At 47.1% G+C, this 20,412-nt stretch overlaps 2 protein-coding genes across 7 annotated transcripts; one reads left to right on the forward strand and one right to left on the reverse strand.

The window, feature by feature from the left end:
* Positions 1-88: 88 nt before the first annotated feature.
* On the reverse strand, positions 89-15,187 carry hgs (hepatocyte growth factor-regulated tyrosine kinase substrate). 6 transcript variants are annotated; one of them, XM_088600246.1, is made up of 21 exons: positions 15,042-15,187; positions 13,475-13,559; positions 12,816-12,891; positions 11,939-12,031; positions 10,418-10,535; positions 10,257-10,309; positions 9,617-9,685; positions 8,747-8,871; positions 8,074-8,170; positions 7,069-7,167; positions 6,622-6,717; positions 6,254-6,292; positions 5,690-5,845; positions 5,149-5,362; positions 4,706-4,878; positions 4,428-4,568; positions 3,834-4,014; positions 3,178-3,317; positions 2,438-2,554; positions 2,141-2,236; positions 89-1,987 (listed from the first exon to the last, which is right to left on the reverse strand). In XM_088600246.1, exons 1-21 carry the CDS (start codon positions 15,076-15,078, stop codon positions 1,880-1,882), a joined length of 2,313 nt encoding a protein of 770 aa, XP_088456372.1. In that variant the 5' UTR covers positions 15,079-15,187; the 3' UTR covers positions 89-1,879. The 6 variants fall into 6 exon arrangements, with proteins under 6 accessions (XP_088456372.1, XP_088456374.1, XP_088456373.1 ...); XM_088600248.1 differs by having other exon boundaries at positions 5,149-5,359; positions 8,092-8,170; positions 10,418-10,541; XM_088600247.1 differs by having other exon boundaries at positions 8,092-8,170; positions 10,418-10,541.
* A 1,235-nt stretch (positions 15,188-16,422) lies between these two features.
* Positions 16,423-20,409, forward strand: arl16 (ARF like GTPase 16). Its single transcript, XM_088600257.1, has 5 exons — positions 16,423-16,617; positions 17,149-17,207; positions 18,575-18,691; positions 19,218-19,333; positions 19,455-20,409. The coding sequence occupies exons 1-5, from the start codon at positions 16,557-16,559 to the stop codon at positions 19,621-19,623; spliced, it is 522 nt and encodes a 173-aa protein (XP_088456383.1). The 5' UTR covers positions 16,423-16,556; the 3' UTR covers positions 19,624-20,409.
* Positions 20,410-20,412: the final 3 nt, after the last annotated feature.

The following is a 20,412-nucleotide window of genomic DNA, read 5'->3' on the forward strand; positions in this document are numbered from 1 at the left end:
TCAGCCTCCAGTGTGTATTTCCAGCTGTCAGAATCTGACAGCACAAATCTCAAACCGCTTCAACAACAAAGATAAAACAAGCAAAAAAAACAGAACAGGACAGTTTATTAAATATAATTTTAAAATTACTTTGTAAGGTCAGAAAAATCAGCAAGATGGAAAAGAATCACAAATGCCATGGAAGGGTTACAGAAGATCACCGGACATTCCGCCTAATACATACATGCTGAGTACAGATCCTGTTACAGACGAGGAACAGCTCATTCCATCGTGTTTCTGAAAATGTCCGACTGCACATGTGAGGCATTAGGGTCAGCTGTGCACCAGCCTCATGGCCCCTGCTTGGAGTCTCTGCTCTTATTCGCTTGGTCACGATGACCCTCAGTCTCCACATCCACCCTGGAGCTCACCAACGTCAAGGACAGGCTGGAACGAAGTTGCATCAGTGGTGACTCTGTGGTCACGTGTCCTGCTTGAGCTGCAGTTACTGCAGCAGAGGCAGACTGAGTGACTCACCAGGCTTGAGGAGGCCACACACCTCAGATCCTAGCGTTACATACTTTCCTGATGCAATTTCTTTAGCACCCAGCTCTCCCTTCCTCCTTCTCTCTCTCGGTGTTAACTTTTTATACAAAACCGATCTCTACTCACATTAGAAAAATCTTTCATGAACAGCTGCACTCTCTCTCCTGCAGTTTGCAAAGCCAATACAAGACATGCAATTCTCCACAGAACAATATTAGATCGAGTAAGGTTACCGTCTTGCTTTTATTAACTGTTGCTTATTGTATTTTTACACCTTGTAACAATTGCTAGTTAAATAATTTTGTAATTTATTTCATAAGGAAACTAAGTATTAATGACAGAAAATACACAAAACCTCGAAAGCACGTCAGCTACTGTCCAACAGAGATTAGGGGAGGTCGACAGGCAGAGGGCCCATGGTGGGTCAGTGAAGGAGCCTTGTGCAGCTGTCCAGAGCTTCATTTTAATGCTTTATTTTGGGGCTGGGAACGAGCGACCAGTGGAGACTGCAGTGTTCTTGTTTTATAGAAGCCTGGGGTAAATTAACTGGTGTTATGAGATGTAGTCAAAACCTGCACTTAAATACAAATGATCTGAAGATCCATGTAAATCCAGCAGGGATGTACATCTCCAGCAACACGGGTTTCTTTTAATCTTTTGAGAAGGCTGAAAATATTATAATAATAAGACGGGGGCGTGGGCACCCACTCCCTAATTTACTCAAAAAAGTGTACAAGTTAAAAGGTGCAAATCTGGCAAAAATAAATGTAGGCAAAGAAAAAATTAAAATGTCTTTTTATACTTTAATAGAAGTGTTGGAAAATTTGCTAATATTTACTAACAGTGTGGGGAAAACAAAAAAGACTTGCACCATGGTCTCTACAAGTGGATGAAGACATCTTTAAGCTCCCTACCTGCACTAAACTAGAAAACTAGATGGAAATTAATCACCCCAAACTCCTTCAGTTCCTGGAGATGTTGTAGGCGAGAAGAGAAGCCAGTTAATATGAAGGCAGTGTTTTTCAGGAAAACACTGTGGGCTACATGCTACTAATAATTAAGACAAACTCAAATTAAAGAGGCATGCAATCGTGTTTGTGAATCAGTTTAGCGCAAGCTCTCTTCCCCTTTCTGGTGGGCACGAAGTGGGATCAAGGGGAACGAGGAGTCGGCTCATGTGCTACACTTCCTCCCCTCCTCCTGCTTCCGAACTGGCATGCTTTCCTAAAGTAAAACAAATGCTTCCGGGAGCACTGGCGCAAGACAAGAAGCTGATACACTCAGACTGGCAGAGACCGTAGACAGTTAGCATAGTGTTGTTTGGCCGCCGACCCCCAACAGCACCGCGGGCTGGTCAGTCGAAGGAGATGAGCTGTGCCTCTGCGCTGCCCTGTGCCAGCTGGGGCGGCGGCTGCTGGGGCTGCTGCTGCACCTGCTGCTGCGGGCCACCAGGGGGAGCCATCTGCAAAGAAACACACAACAGCAGGTCAGGACCACTGGGCAATATCCGTAAGGCACTCTCATGTGCAGTGTGTCCTGCATTCCCTTTCCAAGAAATAAAACCTCTCAGTGTCCTTAACATGGAGAAGAAGTGGAAAAGAAGAGGTGTGTTTACCTGTTGGTACATGGGCTGCTGCCCAGGCATGTAGGGCTGCTGTGGAGGCAGGGCAGAAAGACTGGGGTCCTGGCCAGGAAGAGCTGACATCATGTTCTTGGAGAGAGGAGCAAAGGGAGGCATTACCAAGTATACTCAGAGTGGGGCAGGGGTCTTTAATAGACTTCGGTTTCAGCAGGTTAGTTCAGCTGGGTTTGACTGTAGACTACGTGTGGAGACGTCCAACCAACCTCAGTGCAACAGACTCACAGAGTCAGGGAGAGGAGGAATATATCTAGCACAGGGCAGTGTCCTCACCTGCATGTTGTAGGGTTGGTAGCCCATGGGTACAGGCTGAGAGCCCATGTACCCAATGCCAGTGCTTTGAGGACCCTGGGATATTGGAGGAATGCTCTGAGACTGGGAAACCACATTCTGCACAAAAGTAGAAAAACACAGACATTACGCTTGGCATTGACACACATACAGCAATCAACAAACTCCCCCTTAAGTGTCCAAACCCCTCTGAAAACCAGATGGAGGCTAGCTATTTAAGCTTACTGACAGGAGGTTCCTGGTTCAAAACCTTGGCCCTTGGCTTGTTATGCAACATTCCGATTTAACTTCCTTAAATACCCCCCAGACGTTTTGCAAATGTATACGTAAATGAAGTGTCTCTGTAGAAGGGCACATTCAAAGACAACTCAAAACTACCATCTACAAATATACAGTACATCAGATTTTCTTTTCCACTTAAAGCATTAATTGGGGCGGAGCGGTGGCTCTTTGGCTAAGGATCTGTGCCTGTGGCTGGAAGGTTGCCGGTTCAAATCCCACAGCCGGCAGAGGAATCCTACTCCGTTGGAGAACCCTGAACTCTAACCCCAGGCTTCTCTCTCCCTGTCTGTGTGTCTCATGGAGAGCAAGGTGGGGTCTGCGAAATTCCTAATGCCTTTATAGGGCTAATAAAGTGATCTTATCTTAATCATGACATTCGTGACATTCTCACTCCATCACACACACAGCAATCTGCACCTTCAAACTCTCTGGTCACTCACCTGGTAGCCCTGTGTGGGGGTGGGCTGGTAGGTGGAGTAGGCAGGGCTAGTGGTGGGCACCGCTTGGCCAGGGGCTGCAGTCTGCCCAGAGGTGCCCGCTGCTTGGGCTTGGTACAGGTAGGCATTCACCATGCTGGGGTCTGGAGCCAGGACAGCACAGGTGAGTATTCACTTACAGTGTGTCTAGGGGTCAGTAGCATGCCGATACTTGATACGACATCTGTCTTAGAGGACGTGACTCTGATGTGAATTTTTCTTCAATTGCCAGAGGAAAAACAACACCGTTGTCCACACCCAGGGGTGACATGGCCATGGAAAAACTGTAGTCCTTTTAAAACGTTTGCTATTACCTGGAAAGGTACCGTACTCGGCTAAGGGGATATAAAAGCCCTGGATAAAATTGGATAGCTCCATGATTTGTTGGCGTACCTTTAAACAGTGAGAGAGTTTCTGCAGATGCCCCCAATATAGCTGAGGCCCGTGTGAAAGCACCCCTGTTATACAACCATAAACCCGTCTGTTCTCCTACTGGACCCAGAGAGCAGCCGAGTCGAACTGCCACTTAATTTCACGCTCTGAAACAGCGGAGCACGTCTATGGTGAAGAAGCCACCAGCTGCCCCCTCCCGGATATAAAAACCGCTCAGAGCCCCTCACCTGTGGCAGAAACTGGCATGGCAGGATACGGCGCTGTGCCACTCTGGCCAGGCTGGTTCATGTAGACAGTGTGCATGGGGGAACCCTCCACTGAGCCCGAGGGGCTGAAGGTGCCAGGGTAACTGGGGGGCCCGGATGGCTGATACACCACCCCCCCTGCCACTGGGGGCAGAGACTGCAGCTTCGGAGAGAGAGAGAACAGCGATGACATGGAACAGACAGATGGGGGAGATCACTAACACCTCAATCAAGTAATAACAACGATCTCTCAACACCAAGACAAATGACGTTGTCTTAGTATTTTCTCATCTCCTTAACTTATTTAAGCTGCTACCTTGTCTTTATTTTTGTCTGCATGTGTGGTTATTGGTAATTCAGTTTTCAAAATAAAATGTTACAATGTTCCATAACACATCTGTTACTTTTAATAAGCATTTGTGTGCATTTAATAATACACTAGGCTAAACCATTTCAAAAGGAATTCAAACTCACCCACAAAAAGGATGAACGAGATACAGAGAATTAAACATGGGGCAGAGCAAAGCGCCGAGCAGGCGGGCCAGAAGAACCGCCAGGTGCCCTGCTGGAGCTCACCTGGGCGTAGGGCAGGGAGAAGGCTGGCATCTGCGCACGCATCTGGATGGTTTGTTTCTGATGCTCCAGGCGCATCTGTCTCTCCTTCTCCTGCTCCTGCAGGCGCTGGATGGCCAACTGCCTCTGCATCTCCAGGTACTCCTGCAACACACCCGTCATCCCCTTAAAAAGGTTGGAATACGGACACGGAGCTCCGCATCTGATCCGAGCTGGAATGAGAGCCGGGAGAAGCCCATGTCCCCGCACCATGAGGTGCTGCTGGCCGCTGGGACTATTACCTGCTTTTTCTGCCTCATGATCTCCAGCTTCTGTGCCAGCTGGATCTGCCGCTGGCGCTCAGCCTCCTCGGCAGCGCGGCGCAACTTCTCGCGGTGCTCGTCACGTAGCGCGTTCAGGGCCGCCCGGGCATCTCGGACCTGGGCCAGCTTGTCCTGCAGCCCCTCGTAGTACACTGTCGAAACAAAGGGACAGAGGGAAGCTGCAGAGCGGAGTACTGCACAGACAGGGACTCGCTAGAGGGGTCACAGGGCTGCTGCTGGCACAGACCAAGGTCGCCGCCACACCACACAAGCTGGACACACGACACACACCGATCAGTATAGGAAGACGACACTAGTGTAGTCATGCAGAGGCCCAGGAAAAATCTACTTTAACAACAGACACAAGACAAGTTCAGGGGCTTAGCATGAGGTTGTGGAGCCCAGGCGTTTGGGGTACCCACAGCGCTTCTCGTCCAGCTGGTTGAGCAGCTCCAGCAGCTGGGGGTGCATGTTGTTTATGGACTGGAAGAGCGACAGCACAGAGCTGTCGTTGGTGATGCTGCGGCCGCGCATATGGTTGCTCTTCATGCGGTTCAGGAAGGTGGTGACGGCATTCTGCAGGGCCTTGAGGAACTGCTCGTGATTCTCCTCCGACTCCCCGTTCTGGTACTGCTGCTGAAGGAGAGAGCGTACTGGGTCACCGAGGGGCACACAAACACTCTCTACAGTCTCACACCAATTTACACCCACAACCTTGACACAAATGCTAATTCACACCAACATTCAACTCCAAACACCAATGCAGTCTTACCACAATCAGTCTATTCTCCAGGTCTCAAGAAGACCGGAGAAACGGATTTAAATGGCTCAACTGTTTATTTAAAAGGAGACCTAGAAAACCAGGCCTGGGGACCCCAGTCCTAAGACTCAAACACTGCTCTCCCATCACCAGCTCGATCTGTTCTGAAGTGACTGTATGACAACCAATCAGGATGGAATTACCTCTACAACACCGATTGGCTGAGGGGGTGGGTGCACCTCAACAGGCTGGCTGATTGGCAGGGGCTCAGTCAATGGCACGGGAGCAGAGGGGGTGGGGCTTTTTCGGACCTCTTCCTGTTTCTTCTCCCAGTAGTTCCTGTTCAGGTAGCGAGCCAGCTGAGGAGACATCACACACGGCACTGAATCCACCTGTTTCATTTCTCTTCTGCGTACTATTCAAGGTGATATATTCAGGAAAAATCTATTCCATTATATTCATTGTAAAATAAAGAGCAATAAAGAATTTAAGGCACAAAATCTTTATATACATTTTAAAATAATTTCAAATATTTTTTTATGTAAAGAGGAACCTAAAACAACTCTGGTTTCAATATGCATGAGCACAGATACTAAGAGCAGCAGAAGCTAGAGATCAACACTTGGAGAGCAGCATCACATATTCCACAGAAAAGAAATCCAGGTTTCTTCAGCTGAGACCGGCTCAGCAGACAGGGCAAGACTACTGGACAAGCAAACAAGCAACCACACTGCATAGGGCACAGCTACTTAACAAGAAGGTCTTACCTCTGGGTCGATCTCCTCAGCTGTGGGTGCAGAGGAGTTCTGCAACACATGAAAGAGGTATCACCATACTGGACAACAAGATGTTCTGCAGTATCTCAAAACCCAAGACCATGACTGCACAAATTCCAGATTACAATCTAAAGACAAGCCCAGATTATTATTATACATCTGCCAGCAAGAAATACTGGTTCTTCTGAGCATCATGGGGCACAGGATTAACTGAAAAGATAAACTCAGTTGATAAAACAACACCTAAAGATTCAGTTCTCAAAACGTCACATCAGAGAACAACCTCTGCTTCACATCAGACACCAACGGCTGTGTGTCAGGAAAACTGTTGGTGCACCCTAAGGGAGGGTTTGTCTTACCACTGGGGAGGAATACAGCGTGCTGACAGGGGGCGCAGAAGAAGTCACTGGGGTCGGCTCTGCTTTGGGGTACACTGAATATGTGGTCTTCTGCCTCTGCAACAGAACCACAGAGCTGAATCAAGACAGTAGCCGAGCAGAGCACAACCGGAGTCCCAACACTTACGGAGCTGGGAAGGGAGATCTGCAAGATGCGACAGAGCTGTGTGAATGACTACGCAGCGATGGAGTGTGTAGTGGTGAAGCATGCACCCCATTGTTCTCATCACCTTGTACAAACATTTCTGAAGGGTCTAGAACTGCGAGGTCAACCGCCTGAAACAGTTGGGGATTTATTGGATACTAACTGACGACGGACACTTGGTTTCCTTGTGTTCTTATGTGTGGGTTGCTTAGAGTGCGTGTCGAAGAGAATGGCAGTGCAGTGACAGACTGCAGATTACCCACCATCCTCTCCTTCTCCTCAGCCTCCGACTGGGACAGGGCGATGGCCAGCTGCAGCTCTTCCTCCTCCTGAAGAGCAGCCTCATCTCGCTTTGGGGGCAGCTGGGGAGACAGGGCAGTGACAGGGGGCATCTGGACAAGTGTAGGGGAAGGTGCACAATGGTCTCCAGAAAGGCTACTGTCAAATTTAACGGTTAGTCATTTACTAGAAAACAAATTATCTACAAACATCTAATTGCAATGGGATCCCATGAGGAAAATGCATGCTAATTTACTGTTGCATTTAAACACATGAAGCAAAAGCAGTTTCAGGTTGGACAGCATGGGGATCATGTACCGACTGACGGAGATCAGTTTTGCACTGGCAAGTAAATGCTTTTATCGTTAACAAAGTGTCACATATGGAATGGGAATTAACTGCTACGGTAGTAGAATCATGTGGAGTCTAAATGTACAAATCTGTTAAAAATGCAGGGTACGTTAGTCTTAAAGTTATATCAAAACTAACAAGTGAAAGGGAAACTGATGAGCCTGGAAAGAACCTGGATTCTGATGTTTTTCCCTGTCTAGTAACTGCCGATGAGTCAAAAGGAGACATTCCTGGTTTCCTGCCCTGAGTGTGCTGAATGCCACCTTCCTTCACCGGAAACCCTAGTTCTAGCACCAGGAGGCCGTGCAACTGATTCCAGTAACACTAAGCACCTCAAGGCAACCTTTCTACAAAGACAAACCTGTCACAGCCGGGAACTCTGCTGCATAGACAGGCAATGCACCTTCAACTAAGGCTGTGAACCGAGTATTTTGAACATGTACAAGTGGTGTCTGGAGTGAGAGCCGCCCGGGGGCTCTTCCTAACGATGGGGATAACTCTAGGCGGAGCTGTGTGCTTGTGCAGGAAGTGCAGAGCAGCGCAGTGTGTCGGGTCCAGCGAGTGCAGCGCGCCCAGGAGACCCCCCAGGCCAGGTGAGTGCATGGACACGAAGGTGTGGAAGGCAGGGAATTACTTACTGATCCTTCGACCACTACCTGAGACTGCTGAGACAGCGGGCTGGTCAGGTACTCGGGGGGCAGCTCAGTGGTACCCGACGCTTTGCCTTCCACTTTTCTACACAAAGGGCGAGGAAGAGAAATGGCACCAATTAGAGATCGAGAGGAGGAACAACAGGGGTAGGGAGGGGGCTGTCTAAGAAAGGGGAACCACTGGTGACAGCTGGAAGAGCTTTTCTAACAGCCTATGAATAGGATCTCATTTCTAGACCGGTACAACACCTTCAGGCCCTGATCTTAAGCGTTTTTAGCACCTGTAACACGTCAGGCTCTTCTACACTAATAATATTTAGCACAGAACTTCATCCCTCCTCAGCCTGAAGCAGGTGGTTTTCTTCCTTGGTGCACACCTGAATGAAACATTCATTTCATACATCCGCCATCTTCCTTTCTGCATCTACAAGACCCCCACCCGAGACACTCTAAAACAGCACAAAGCAAATGTTAGCTAGGAAGAGTTACGAGGAGGATGTGAAATACCAGCTCTTTCACAGGGGAAAGTGAAGGTCTTTCACACTGGCTGTGATTTTCCAGAGGTTTCATTCCCCCATCATATGTTAATGTTTGCTTGTACTAATGAACAAGTACCAAACCGGAGAGGCCCAGCTCTGGAGCCAGGGTTCGAGCGACTCACTTGTTAAGGAGCTCGAAGCAGGGCTCGCACACGCGCACTTCCTTCTCAATCCCGAACTTGGGGATGGTGGAGTACTTGGAGGAACACTTCCCACAGAAGATCTGGCCACAGGCTCGGCAGTGATGCTGTGCAGAGAGGATGAGGCACAGTCACACAAATGAATAGAGCTCCCCTCTATTGTGGACATTTTTACAACTCGCCGTCTCAGGAAGGCTGGGAGCATCGTTCAGGACACCCGTCATCCTGGTTCATCACTGCTCTCCCCCCTGCCCTCAGGTCAGCATTATAGGAGCATGAAGGCACGAACCTCCAGATTCAGAGAGAGTTTCTTCCCACAAGCTGTCAGATGACTGAACTGTACACCTACCACTGACTCATGTTTTTTTTTCTTCACACACTGCTTGTCTGACTTTTCTTTTTAAAGATGTATGTTACTTCTTGTTGTTGCTGCTGTTTTTATGCTTTTGACATTTGCTTTAATGTCTTTTTTATTGGAGCATACATGCAAATAAGCATTTTATTGCACTTGTGCATATAACAAATAAACTGAACTGAACTTCCACTAGGAATCAGTCAATCCAAACTCTGAATAACTCCAGATCTACTGTGTTTTAATTGACATCAGTTGCAATAATCTCTAAACAGCTCACAATTATATAATTATATAAAGAAATTTAGCCACCATAACTCGGGTTTAATCTTAATGAGTATGTTATTCTCCTAGACATGCTGCAGACCTGAGGCTCTCCAGGAACAGCTTGGTAGACACCTGTCCAGCATGCACTGATCTTCACACCAGTCTGGTCAGGATGCCCTACAGCCCCCCAAGCTCCTGTTAATGCCACATGTGCAGCATCCCAGCAGGCTCACCTTTCTGGTCACGACCCCAAACTGAACCCTGCAGCGATGACACTCCTCCGCATCCACCCAGTCAGGAGCCTGGACAGAGAGACATCACCCAGTCACACACGTCTTTTCACACTAATCTGTGAGCAGATCCTTAAGCCTGTCACTAGCACGGATTTGCCCATTTATACTGTATTTATAGTGGTGTCATACATAATGGCCTCCACATTTCTTTGGTGAACCCAATACCCAAGAACACTGTTTCAGTCACACAAAATAATTTCAATTAAATGTATTACAGAGTACTACAAGGTTATTTAATAATTGTCTTTATAAATAATAAGAATACTTCCATATTTCTACACCACCAGTTCACAAGCATTCCTTGCTCATGGCTTGCAGCACTGGGACACACACAGGCACCAACTGTTGATGTGCATTTTAGTGCAATCGTGAGGCCAGCAGAGGGATTCATAGTACAGACACATAGAACGGCCCCCATTTTTATTCCTTTATTCCTGCTGCCTTGTGAAGTTAGTTTTCATAGGCAGATAAACAGCATCATAATTCCTCTGAACATGCATTTGAAATACAGCATATTGACAATGTGGAACGCTGTGTTTGGAAGCTGACGCACAGGGAGATGTGTGTGGGCACAGCTTACCCTCTCAGCTGCAAACATCGCATCGCTTTCCTTAAACTCAGGAAACACATGGCCTGAGGAGAAAGCAGTTCAGAGCATTAGTGGAATTCAAGGCCAGAGACAGCTGCAGGTCTAAGCTCTAGCAGAAGAACTTACAGAGAGAGACAGCCTTGAGGCCTTACCTTCCACCTTCATGATCTGGTAGGTATCCTGTACAACCTTGTACTTGGGCTCATTGCGGAAGGCGTGGGCCCAGGCCTGAATCAGATACAGGATCTTGTTCCTCACGTTGGGTTCAGTCTGTTTCTGAGAAAACACAGCCTTCCCTTAACACGGCCCAGCAAAACAAACAGGCCAGACCACACACTACACATGGCTCTACAACCACCGTCACACTGCACAATGTGCAAAACCGCCTGGGCCACTCATTCCAAAATAATTAACTAATTCTTGAATACAACAACCAGCTCAAACCTCTCACTGAAAAGACCCAGCACAGTGGTGAGAATTATCTTTATCTTTCAAAGTATGGCTTTCCAACACAGCCCATCTGCCCGAGACCCTTCTTTTTATCAGTCAAAGTAGACTGTACTACCAAATAGAAGAACGCAGCACACTTTCGAGCAGGGAGTGTTGTCAGCAAAGGAACAAGTAAAGGTTAATTTCATGCTGAAAAGCAGAAGAATCAGCAATTTTTGGCTGTGGAGCCTCCATCAGGTGTTCACACCTGAACCACTGCCTGTCTTACATGTCAGACAGTAACTTTTGCAGCCACAACACAGGAAGAGAAACAGGTTGTGAATTTCTGACAAATAATGAAATGAAATGTGGGTTAATTCATGTTTTTTCAAAGAGAAAATAAAAAGATGGGTATAACCTTGACATTTCAAATATAAAGTGGCAATTCTACACCAGGCAATGCATTTTATGCATTAATGTTACTGCTGTGCCTCTGTACACACGGTGTGCCCTCTGAATAAATTGCTTCAACAATCTCACTCAACCTCACTACAACACCCACACAAAGAATTTACTTACTAAACTAGTCTAGAGTACACCATAACCACCCCACTCCTCACTGTGAAAGACTGTCAAAAATTTCTGGTCTTTTTTTAAACTAAACAAGGTTGAACCTTCAAGATCAACACTTATTTAAAAAACTATAGGGGGCTTTACCTTTTGCAAGAAGAGAAGTTTGGAAGAATCTGAAGTGCTGTTTGTCCAGAGTGTTCTGATATCTGAAAGTGAGTCAGGAACTTCCCTACAGGCCCTGATATACTGTCTGAGTGCCATGTGAGCACATGACATCACCAGGAAGTCACAGCAGTCTGTGTTGTGGCCTCAGAGACACATGACTGCTGCGGCTGACTCCTCCCCCAGAACAGCTGTGCTCTGCTAGAAGCCACTTTCCTCCATGCACTGCTTGTAAACAAACGGCTGGTCCAGCAGGAGGTCAGCACCAATAATACTGGCTCTGCCAGAACTCAAGACAGCAAGCAGCTCTTCTCCAAATTGACTTGAATTCAGCAAAGTTTGCTAAGTTCAACAGGTCTATTTCACCTATAAAAACATCCCATTCTGTGGACCTTGAGCCTTTGAGAGACATGAGATTGAATGCAGTAAAGAGGACACAGAAACAGAGAGAACTGGGATGAAAAGCAGCTGGGGAGGAGCAATGAGAGATGAAATACACCGAGCCTCACCTTGAGCAGTTCCTTCAGCTCCTCCATCGTCTGCTTACTCGCCACCTCATCATGGATCGTCTGGCCACAGTTTTTCACCACAGACTCCAGCACCTGGACGGGCAACAACCATTAATATTGCTGAACACACTGTTGCACACCTGGACCCTGCTCAAAAGGACAGAACATCTGAACGCTGTCACTGCCTCGTGCCCTGTGTGCTCCTGTGTAACACTGTCAAGCAGCCATGAGGTACAAATGCCAGTGATCAGCCCATCTGAGCCCCACGAGTCCAGACTGCTGACCCCAGTGTGCCAATGAAACTATACACTGGAAATGATTCTGAATGTGATTCTTTGATCATGGCCCACTGACAAATTAATCTGAAGTGTAATAATAATCATAATGCCCTGCATAAACATATAGTATAATTTTTCATCTCGGGGAATACCAAAGTACTTTACAAATTGGAGTTGAACTTCATCCACCACTGATGGAGACATCAGGTAACCAACAGTAAAGAGCTGTACTTTTCTTTTGAGCCTCGTTTTTTAACAATACTGTAGCCTCACATCTGCTCCCTAAAATCCTAAACCATTATAATAATGCTTGAAAACATACGGCAATCTGAAACTTTATTCCAAATAATGAGCACAATATTTAACAAGTTATCCCAGAAAAGGTAATGCCAGGTCAGTTCTAGGTCAGAAACTTTTTTAATCTGTCTCTAAAAGACATTTACTGAAGCTGCACAAGCTGGTGAAAGTACATTCCTTTACAGGTTGTATGAATTACAGATGTAAGGATCAGTAAGGTCAGGAGACTTGCAAGTTACAACCAGTTTTGCAAGTGCTGAGAGGGCACAAGCAGAGCAGTGTGAGTGTGGCACAGGACTCACCTCCAGGGCGTACAGAGCTACGTGAGGGTTCTTATCATTCAGCTTCTTCTTGACGGCTGCAATAGCATACTTCGCCCTAAACAGCGGAGACAAAACCCACTTGAAAAGCAGTCCCGTCGGGTCGAGTGCAATATCCTCCTTGCTCTTTAATGTCTATTTTTTCCATAACTGAGAATACTTTTCTTCTGAATGAATAACTAATTTGTGAAAACTGGCTTTATAAAGTTCTATCCCCTCCTGCCTTCTCCTGCTAGGACCTCCCTGAAAACGTAACCATTATGAGGGCTCCACCTCAGCTGAATCAGTCATCTTGAATTTAAACCTGAGATTGTAATGTTCTAACAGAACAAAGGAACAGTCTGTACAGAAGTTAAACAATGGTAGCAGGACTGAGCTAGATTGCCAAATGTCCTCTTTTTAAACCTTTATTTGTCTGTCCTTTGTGTCTTCTTGCCACAACGTAGCCTTTCCTCGATCATGTGGTTTTCTCAGATGTCAAAACTACTGTATATCCTGACTGTTTCCTCTGTTTTAGAAATGTATCTCCACCTAAATATGATCAATTGATCACTGAACATGAAGGCCCAAGTTCTGGGACTGCTTTATGAGTTCTGCGGTTACAGGCTGTGCTGCTGGGCCTTGGATGACATCATACTCACTGGGTGTCACCCTGACGAATGAGGTCACAGATCTGCAGGATAGACTCCCAGTCTGTTTCCAGCAGCAGTTGGCTGGTGGCTTTATCTGTGAAGAATAAACAGGAGGAATAGTCAACAGCAGCCACTGCCATCCCAGGACAAGCTTGAGGGTGACCTGCTCTTAACTGGGGTCAGCTAGCAGACACTGTGGGGCTGCCTCAGAGGGAAACAAACTCCACACAAGATGCGGCCGAACTGCTCACTGCTGTTAAAATAACACTGTTCCCCCCGCTCAGGAGCCAAGAGTGACACCACAACAAGTGAGGTTAGGAGAAAAACGCCACAGCGACACGCTCTCAGTCGCCTGGGGCCGTGGGACACACCGGCACAAAAACAACATGTTCAGAGCAGAGGAGCCCGCTGGGCCATTCAACAGCCTGTTCGCGTCGGACCCATGGCCGGTACTGAGCGGTACGCGGTTCCCTTCTGTCCACCCACAGACACGGGCCTGCAGCAGGCAGAACGGGCCTGAGGGAGCTTCTACATCCCGGCAGATTAACATCACAACATTCAAACGTGTGCGAGAGGGCAGAGTCCCCTGTTAATCACGAATGTGCTCTGATGAGCACGGCCGGCCCAGCGCCATCTGCCACGGCCTGGGCAGCACAGGTGGAAATAGGTTACACAGGACGAGCTACCCGATACAGCACAAGGCAGGTCCTGCTCAGGCCGGAATATCAGGAAGCAGACGACATTGTATAGTATACGACAGGTGGGGAGCTGCGTCAGCATACGTAGGCTGCAAAGGAACAAGTCATAGGTTTATTCCACGCTGAAAAAAGAAGAAAGAAAACACAACGTTTCGGCCGTGGAGCCTTCTTCAGGTGTCAGTATAGTATACGACAGCTCAGTTCTTCATCTTTTATCAGCCAGCTGGGCCACAGTGGGTCTGCCGTCAATAGCGAATCCGTGTTCGTTCTGACTACCAATCCGCATCTTTAAAACCCCATTTCTTAGACACACGCTTTGAAGTTAATAGAACAGACCCTGAGAAAATACATATCACCACCACTACTTCAAATATATTAAAAATAGGCATTATACATCATGCATCTTAAATCCTACACCGTGATTTGTTTTTAATTGCTTCGCAAGACCTTGTCATTTAGTTAAACGCCAGAAGACACGGTTAAGAGCTGCCGGGTTCTCATCAGAAAGGCGATTTTACTGAAACCGCATCGTGACCCCTGGAGTCCGGCGGCGCGACTCCCGGTCTCTCACGAACGGAACCGGCCGAAGCGCCGGTTTACAGACCCGGCCAGCTGGCAAGGACGAGTCTCAGCCCCCATACGTAGAAGCGAAACGAATGGAAAACACACGGGCAGTGTCCACCGGGACGAGTCTGCGGGCTGGCCAGGGCAGACAGGGGACACGGGGGAACGGAACCGGCCTGAGTCCGCCAGGCCTCCAGCTCAGGCCGGCTGGAAACAATGGGGAGAGACCCGATTCGCGCTGAACACGCACTGCGAATGGAAATACATGGAAACAAAGACTAGCAATACAGCTGAACAAAGCGAAGACAATTTACCGAGGAGCCTTTCGAAGGTGCCTGCTCCCTTGCCCATGGCTAGCTTCTGGCTGCTGGCTGCTTTCGGAAACGCAGTTCTTTAGATTCAGCTCCCTCTAGTCTCCTGGTTCTCTGGCCCTCCCTCCGCTTCCTGCTTCCCTCCCATAGAGACCACACCCGGAACTAGCGCGGCTGCCCGCTTCAGCGCCCTCTTCTGGCCACCTCCTGTCACTGGGCCACTCGAGTTTCCTAGCTTGGCCTTTCATAATCATTAATAACTCCTTACACTTATATAGCGCTTTTCTGGACACTCCACTCAAAGCGCTTTACAGGTAATGGGGACTCCCCTCCACCACCACCAGTGTGCAGCCCCACCTGGATGATGCGACGGCAGCCATAGTGCGCCAGAACGCTCCCCACACATCAGCTATCAGTGGGGTTAGAAACAAGGAATACGAGATATACAGCTCACAACAATCTCTGCAGCTCACAACTGGCAAGCTACTTAAGTTAAGCAGGTGTGGGGCTGGTAAGTACCTTGTTGGGAGGCCACCTGGGAAAAAAAACTAAGGTATCTGCTGGAAGAGGTGTTAGTGGGGCCAGCAGGGGGCACTCACCCTGCAGTCAATGTGGGTCCTAATACCCCAGTATAGTGATGGGGACACTATTCTGTAAAAAGGTGTCGTTCTTCGGATGAGACGTAAAATGTTTCTCGAAAAGGGTAGGGGTTTAACCCCGGCGTCCTGGTCAAATTTCCCCCTGGCCTTTACCAATCATGGCCTCCTAATAATCCCCCTCTATGAATTGGCTTCATTACTCTGCTCTCCTCCCCACTGAGAGCTGGTGTGTGGGGAGTGTTCTGGCGCACTATGGCTGCCGTCGCATCATCCAGGTGGGGCTGCACATTGGTGGTGGTGGAGGGGATCCCCATTACCTGTAAAGTGCTTTGAGTGGAGTGTCCAGAAAAGTCCTACATAAGTGTAAGCAATTATTATTATTATTATTATTATTATTATTATTATTATTATTATTATTATTACAGCTAAACATATTACGTATAAAAATGATGATGTAATGTATAGATGATGAGATATTGAAGGAACAGCTTTGCCACCGCACTCTGCAAAATAATAACTCGTCTGACAATGTGAGATTGATTAAAAAACTTATAAAAATGGTAACTGTGAAATGTTATATAGTAGCGTTATGTGCATGAGCAAAGTACACATTTTCCGACTATGTATGAACTGGTACAGAAATTCCTTTGCCAAACACGGAAAGTTAACAATGGTCCTCCGATTCCCTCTCCAACATAGCCCACAATCCCTTGCTACTTTCAAGCTGAAGCGACAACCATGGAAACCTCCGGTTTGACCAATTACCATTTAGAATGGATTAATTGACAGCTCCGTAGACCTATCAGAGCGAGGTTGGTCTCCATGGGGTCTGGTGGGGTTGTGAGCGGCGATGATGGTCTTTAAATAAACAGGCGGCGATTCTCATCACGGTGCGGCTGCTGTCACCAGTGGCGTGGAAATGTGTCTGCTGCTGGGGGCTACGGGGGTTGGTAAGACGCTGCTGTTGAAACGACTGCAGAATATCCTTCCTCTGGGCTCGTTATCAACCAGACAGTGACTTCGAGCAAACCCAGTTTACCCAGCTGAGGCTATATCACTGCGCGTTGTCGCTTTGACTGTTCCTATAAATCCTCTATACAGCCTGACCTGAATACAGTTATCCACGTTATATGATGACTGTTGCTGTCTTATTGGTTCCTGGAATAGGAAATGTGCTAGGAATAATTTCAAAAGTAAGCTTGATTTTAAATTCAACATGCATTCTTCGTTAGTAATCTTTAGGCTTGAATTTAATAATAAAAGTTTTCATTTTGATGTTGATTTAAGTACGTTTATAGCTAAACAGAAAGGAAGCACTTATTGGTAAAAGTTCTTTCTGTAAGAATTGTGAGGCCGCTAGTCCTGTGATTAGACTTTATAAATGGTCTTTTTATGTATGTTGGTGAGTATGCTGTGTCTGTGACACATCCAAAAAGATGGACAGGTCCTGATATCCTCTGGGTACAAGTAGTTCTCCCGTGTTCTGGTCATTTTGTCTTAACAAAGTTCACAGCTGAGTCTGAGGGACCACCACTCTGATGTTGGTGAACCACCAGCCACTCTGCCCACGGTATTATTATTATTATTATTATTATTATTATTAATTTTATTAGAGGTGCAGCAGAATGAAGGGTTTTGAGTCTAGATTTAAATGCACTCAGAGAAGGTGACTTTCATGTCCTTCAGGACAGAATTCCAGAGCTCTGGGACCCATAGAGTGTAAACGAATCTGGGGAAGAGACAGAAACCCAGAGTCAGAGGAACAAAGGTAGTGAGGTGCCAAGCCATGAGGAGCATGGGGATTTTGTAGTTGATTCAAAACCTGATAGGAAAGCAGTGCAGGGACTCCAGGACAGGAGTAATGTGATAACTTTCATGTGACCTGATCAGGATTCTGAACATATTAGAGTTTGTTCAGTGTGAATTTAGCTACTCTAACAAGTAGGGCATTGTAGTAATTGAGTCTGGAAAAGACAAATATGTTCACCAGCTTTTCTGATATAGTCAAAGTCAACATAGCAACATAGTATGGCGATGTTTCTCAGATGAAAGAATGATGTTTTGTATAGTATTATGATAGTCAAAAGTCAAGCCAGGATTAAATACCATCCTTAGATTCTTCAGTTTTGATTGAAATTCAAGCACATTGCTGTCCACAGACAGCGTTCCTGCTTTGGCTTTATGAAGGTGATGGGAGGTGCCGAGTAGCATGACTTCAGTCTTCTCGCAGTTTAACTGAAGGAAGTTCTTGGAACATCCAGGTTTTTATATCATAGATGCAAATATGATATATATATATATGATATACACTGTATATTGGAGAGTTCAGAGACAGCTACGTCAGTTTCAGGTTTAGTATGGACATAGATATGAGTATCATCAGCATAGAAATGACAAGTCAGACTGATGTTAATATCTGACCTTGTGGAAACCTGAATAGCCTGGGGCCCAGCATTGCGCCTTGGGGAACACCAGACTTTACGAGCCCAACTTCAGAACTAAAACCCCCAAGAGAAACAGTGTCGACGATCGGTAAGATAAGAGTTAAACCATTTCAGAACATGTCGGCACCTCCAAACACAGTTTCAACATGTGAGAGTAAAGTGTCATTAACAGTGACTCAGGTCTAGGAGAATTAGCATAGAAAATGGGAATCATTTCTGCCATAAGAAAATCTTTATTTGCTTTAACAAGGCCAGTTTCTGTACTGTGTAATTACATGAATTCAGTAAGGCCCACACTGCTAACACGAAGAGCTCAATTAATTGTGGCAGCCAAACTGCTCCACTCCTGACATAAAGTTATTGTTTAAACAGCTTTATATTTGCCTCAATACACAGAATGAGCAGCCCACAGGCCCAGAACAGTAGTGTTTCTTTTGGTAGTATGCAGGCTGTATGCAGACCAGTCCTCGGCACTGTCCTGCTGTCTCTGCAGGTCGGCACCAACCTCACAGACCTGATGCTTCACAAGAGGAAGCTGACAGTGAGGGAGCTGGGGGGATGCATGGGGCCAATCTGGTCCAGCTACTACCGAGACTGCTCCTCTGTCATTGTGAGTGATGGTTTCACTTGGGGGCGGTATGGTGGTTTGCACTGCTACCTCGCAGTGCTGGGGCCCTGGGTTCTGTTCTGGAGCTCAGTGCTCTTGCATGGCTTTCCACTGGGTGCTAAAGACATCCTGGGAGGTTCATGGGCTTTCTAGCAGAATTGTCCCTGGTGTGTGCGCATCTGTGTTTGTGTCTGTATGAGCCCTGCTGACTGGCGTCCTGTCGAATGTGTATCCTGCCTTGGCCCCTTGCTCGCTGGGAAAGGCTGTTCCCAGCGACCCCGAATTGGAGGAAGCAGTTGGAAAAGGAATGGAATTGGGGAGGGGGCAGGATTCACATTCGCTGTATTTCTGCTCCTAATATCATTAGTTAACCACTAGAGTTCTGATTTCCTTGAATTCAGTATTTGATGCCCAGCGTGCGTCTCCAGGGGACAGCTCCTTATATTCATGTATGAATGGAAGCAGATGGTTCATGGTCTTGGGCGTGCAGCAACAACCTCCTCAGTGATGCCCTCCTGTCTCCTCTCAGTTCATGATTGACGCTGCCAACACGTGCCAGGTGTCTGCCTCCTGTGTGCAGCTGCTGTCTGTCCTCTCTGCAGAGCCCTTGCAAAACGCCGCTGTGCTCATCCTCTTCAACAAACTGTGAGTGCCCGTGTCCATATTGACCTAGCTGTCCTAGTTCACGTTTGTTTTTGTTTGCTTAGTTTGCTTTTTTCCTGCTGCCTTTGTTGTTTTTTTGTGTGCGTGTGTCACATGGTTCCAGGGATCTCCCCTGCCCCATGAGCCTGGTGGAGATGAAGTCCTTGTTCAGGTTGGACAACATCATCACCTGTGCCAGCCAGCCCATCACAGTGCAGGAGGTCAGTGCGCGCAGCGGGCGTGGCCTGCAGGACGTGCTGCAGTGGCTGGAGTCACATCGCCCATCGTGCTGAGGGACTGGCAGTACCTACACCGGCGAGCCAACACCAGCTCTCCCCTTCGCACCAGGACCCCTGAGAATTAGAAGCCCGGGCCACACTCACAATCACATTCATTCCCACTCAGCCAGGATATCCAACTCTTAACGACACAAGCTTTTGCCTCCTTTCACTGGACTACCTGCATGTATGGTGGGCAGCTGCGTCAACATGCATAGGCCTCAAAGGAACAAGTAATAGGTTCATTCCTCACACCCGAAGAAGGCTCCACAGCCGAAACGTGTTTTCTTTCACTTTTCAGCTTGGAATAAACCTTTTACTTGTTCCTTTGCTACCTGTGCGTATGTGTGTGTTTGTGCTGTTCCGAGCTCTCCTGCATTTCTTTCATTGGCAAGAGTAGTGTCCATCGGATTGTGAAGATGCAACAAAAAAATTTTAAATGCTGAAGAAGTGGGACTGGGAGTCCTGGAATCCTTGTGTGAAAATATGCCGATTGAGATGTGAACTCTGAAAGAGCAGACCCCCAAGCATGAACATGCAGCACTGACCAGCCAAGCTCTTATGGAGTTATATAGATATACTTTACTAATAACTGTTTCCTATGAGGCACGGAGACCTTCAGGCAGATTTCCTGACCTTGGACTGTTCAGAAGTTAACATTGTAAACTCATGAAGTAATTTAGTCAGTTTTTCCTAGGGGAATACTCTGAACCGCTTGTGTTTTGCCATGTTTTTTATGGTTTTATTGTGCTTTTCTAGCCTTTACAAACCTTTTTATAAAGTAGAGACCGGTATTTGTTACCA

The sequence above is a fragment of the Lepisosteus platostomus genome, chromosome 11 (assembly GCF_059453375.1).
Source record: "Lepisosteus platostomus isolate fLepPlt1 chromosome 11, fLepPlt1.hap1, whole genome shotgun sequence".
Taxonomy (NCBI): Eukaryota; Metazoa; Chordata; class Actinopteri; order Semionotiformes; family Lepisosteidae; genus Lepisosteus; species Lepisosteus platostomus.